The 3,745-nt window shown below is 48.1% G+C and overlaps 1 protein-coding gene across 2 annotated transcripts in view; it reads left to right on the forward strand.

Moving 5' to 3' along the window:
- The first annotated feature begins 1,265 nt into the window (after positions 1-1,265).
- Positions 1,266-3,745, forward strand: part of MINDY2 (MINDY lysine 48 deubiquitinase 2) — a 101,963-nt gene continuing 99,483 nt past the window's right edge. Inside the window, exon 1 of one of the 2 annotated variants that reach the window (XM_017531894.2) lies at positions 1,266-2,320. In XM_017531894.2, coding sequence (XP_017387383.1) covers positions 1,460-2,320 — 861 coding nt within the window. In that variant the 5' untranslated portion in view covers positions 1,266-1,459. The remainder of the gene's footprint in view (positions 2,321-3,745) is intronic. The other variant, XM_017531895.2, reaches the window with a different exon arrangement.

The raw sequence follows: 3,745 nt of genomic DNA on the forward strand, positions 1-3,745 counted from the left end.
AAAAAAAAAAAAAAAGACACAGTCTTATGCATTCTCAGGTAAACAAGAATATAAGTATTAAATATATATGTATATGTAATACATATAAATTTGTATTAAAAATATAGCAATAAGAAAAAAAAACACCACCAGATAGTAAGCTCCATGAAGATACAAGCTCTGTGGTCCACTACGGCATCTCCACTGCCAGGCGGCATCCAGTAACTTACTTGGTACTAAAATGTATTAAACGAATGAATGAAATACTACTTTGCAATTTTGTGTGACTTCTATAACCAACGGAGTTACAAAAATATCCCATTCTAATTATGTATCAGGTATTTATATGTCTGCGAAGGAAGACCTGTCTTATTAATTTTTGTATTCCCAAGAGCCTAGAAAATGTTGAAAGAAAAAAAATGGGGAAAAAAAAAGCCCTTTTCTGGAACAAGTTAGAATAGGACCCACATACATTTTATCTGTTACTAACAAAACGTCCAGCTTGTCTTTCTTCTTTGAAAACTGCATGGTCTCAAGGGGAGTCCATTCCAATTAGGAAAAAAAGTCACTTTTTCAGAAGCTGGCGCTTCCCACCCCACGCAAAGCCAAGACAAGTTAGCAAAACCGCAAAGGCTTGGCTAATTCAAACATAAGCTAATAATTTGTTATTATTGGCACAAATTAGCCACTTTCTTTTGCTGCGCAGGTCAATGTCTACAACCACACTGACCCCTCCTGTAGGGCAAACGTCTCCCCAGCAGCTCGTGAGAAGCACAGCTCTTCTCAGCAAAAACCGAGGGAGACTGGAATTTGTGCAGTGCAGTAATCCAAACCCCTCGAGTAGATGCCCGCTTTAAAATCTGCATCTCGTAAGAAATGTCTTCCATTTTCCATATTAGGAACTGAGAAAACAAGTTCCTGAGCTCTTTGGGGACAAGTTCTTTTCCAAACACTACAACCACCTCCAACCATCCCGCAATGCCTGAGCCCGAGGGCAGGCCACACACGACCCAGCGCTAAACAGTCACAGTCAAGGTGTCCGCCGCCTGCCTTGCCTTTAAAGAAGCCGCACACAATCAAGCTGCCCCAGAGTTCAACTTCCGGCCACACAGTGAGAGGATGTTTTTCTACTGGAGCTGAGCCGCGGGGGCGCGCCCCCTGGCCACGCCCTCCTAGCCACGCCCTCCACGCCCGGCCTTCGGAGCGCGAGCTCGGGCGGGAGCACGGAAGGGGCGGGACCACATGGGCGGCTGCTGAGTGGTTCGCCTTTTTCCCCTCGCGCGCAGTCACGCGGAGGCAAGCTCAGTGCTTGGAGAGCGCGATAGCGCGCGCGCCGGCTCTTAGTGCCCTCCCCGGTGACGTGCCTGGCCGAGGCCGCGCCAGGGCGCTGTTGCTGCCAGTACAGCTATCATGGCGTCCGAGGCGCTGGCTGCGGAGAACTGGCTGCGGTCTCCATAAAGCGGGGGGCGGGCGGCCAGGTATGGAGAGCAGCCCCGAGAGCTTGCAGCCGCTAGAACACGGGGTGGCGGCCGGGCCAGCGTCAGGGATAGGTTCTTCGCAGGAAGGGCTACACGAGACCAGGCTCGCCGCTGGCGATGGTCCTGGAGTATGGGCGGCGGAGAGCGGCGGCGGGAATGGGCAGGGGGCGGCGGCCGCCGGGAGGAGCCTCCCGGACTCGGCTTCTTCCGCGGGCTGTCCTGAGGTTTCGGGACCCTGCAGCTCTGCCCCGGGTTTGGACTTGAAGAATAGTGCTTTGGAGAGTCTTGCTGCCGCCGAGGTGCCTCTGAGAGGGCAGTACAAGGTGACCGCCTCCCCCAAGACAGCCGAGGCTGGAGTGGGTCATGAGTTGGGTCCCGCTGGAGACGCGGGAGTCCGCCCGGATCTCGCCAGCACCTGCCAAGCAGAGCTGACGGCCGCCGGCTCCGAAGAACCCAGCAGCGCCGGCGGCCTCAGCAGCAGTTGCAGCGATCCAAGCCCTCCTGGGGAGTCGCCGAGCTTGGACTCTCTGGAGTCGTTCTCTAACCTGCATTCTTTCCCCAGTAGCTGCGAGTTCAATAGTGAGGAGGGAGCGGAGAACAGGGTCCCTGAGGAGGAGGAGGAGGAGGAGGGTGCGGCAGTGTTGCCCGGGGCTGTTCCTCTGTGCAAGGAGGAGGAGGAGGAGGAGGAGGAGGAGGAGACCGCTCAGGTGCTGGCGGCCTCCAAGGAACGCTTCCCGGGACAGTCTGTGTATCACATCAAGTGGATCCAGTGGAAGGAAGAGAACACACCCATCATCACCCAGAATGAGAATGGACCCTGCCCCTTGCTGGCCATCCTCAATGTTTTGCTCCTGGCCTGGAAGGTACATTCTGCAGCTTTCTACTACCTACAGTTTTTGGGGTGGAGGAAAACGGGGTGAGGGAGCTGCTGCATGTCAGGTGATGGCTTTATTTCTTTCCTCATTCATCAGTCCCCTTCTTACATGAAATTCATTCCAAGACTTCCATGTTGAGAGAATATTCCCGTGTACATATATCGAAAAGAATTGCCCCTAACCTCAGGTTTCTCTTGTAGTGTTTGAGTTCAACATTCCGTTGTGGTTGATACACTTACAAACAAAAAGGACTTAGAGCATCCTAAATCTTACGATTATTTTAAACTATTATTTCCTACTTTACCTCTTCTTACTGACCTTATCACGTATGCAAAAAAGTGAAGAATTGGAGAAAGTGATCTTCAGAAGTTACCGTCAATCCATGATACCATGGACTAAGTTTTGATGGTTATGTTTAGTCTAATTTCCAACTAATGCCCCATTTGTGTGTAGATACTTAAGAGAATGGTGATGAGGAAGATGTGGCTCTTTAGACAAATTCCATTTAAGGAAAAGCATTGGTCTGAGACCCAATTACCAGAACTTCTTGGTTTTCAAAGATTGTTTTCATTTTATGCATGATTTTTACTTGCCTCATTTCTTTGGCTCTCCTTAAATGGTTTGGCATTATTACCAGTAACCATGCATCTGAATGTGTTAAGGGAGCTAAAACTGTAAGAACTAAAATAAAGAAAGATATGTCTAAGGTAAGGGAGCAAAAAAAGGAAGGGCCCTTAAAAATAGGTATGTTAAGGACCCAGAGTGAGTTACCTGTAAAACGAAGTGTCTTATTTAAGCTTGCAGTGTTAGGGTGCCGAGATGCATCTCACAGCACCTATTTTATTTTCAAATTGGTAATTATATCTATGGATGCAATGTTTCCTAGAAAAAAAATAACCCAAACTGGGCGTGGTGGTGTGCGCCTGTAATCCCAGCTACTCTGAAAGCTCACCTACTCTGGAAGGTGACACAAGACAATCGATTGAGCCCAGAAGTTTGAGACCAGCCTGGGCAATATAGTGAGACCCTATATTAAAAGAAAAAGAAAAAAATAATAACCTGGATTCTTCTGAACAGTTAGGAAGAAAATCAAGAAAAGGGAACAGTGTTTATCACATGTCTTTATCTTCCTGTCATTAGCAAGGGCTGATACAAAAGAAATAAAATTAGAAACCTTGCCATTATCTGGTGCATAATGGCACTGAGATGTTTTGAGTGAAGACAGTACCTGCCCTTAAAAGGCTGTCAAGCTGTTTGAGGTGGCATTATTGACTTACTTGAAACTGTTTAAGAACCAGGAATAGTGGATTTTGTGAGAAAAGTGGTAGGTAAATTGTGGTAAATCTGTGGAAATGCATTTGACATTCAAAAAGGGGAAGTTTTCCTCTGGTATGGCATAGTCCTAGAAAGCTT

The sequence above is a fragment of the Cebus imitator genome, unplaced genomic scaffold (assembly GCF_001604975.1).
Source record: "Cebus imitator isolate Cc_AM_T3 unplaced genomic scaffold, Cebus_imitator-1.0 Scaffold74, whole genome shotgun sequence".
Taxonomy (NCBI): domain Eukaryota; kingdom Metazoa; phylum Chordata; class Mammalia; order Primates; family Cebidae; genus Cebus; species Cebus imitator.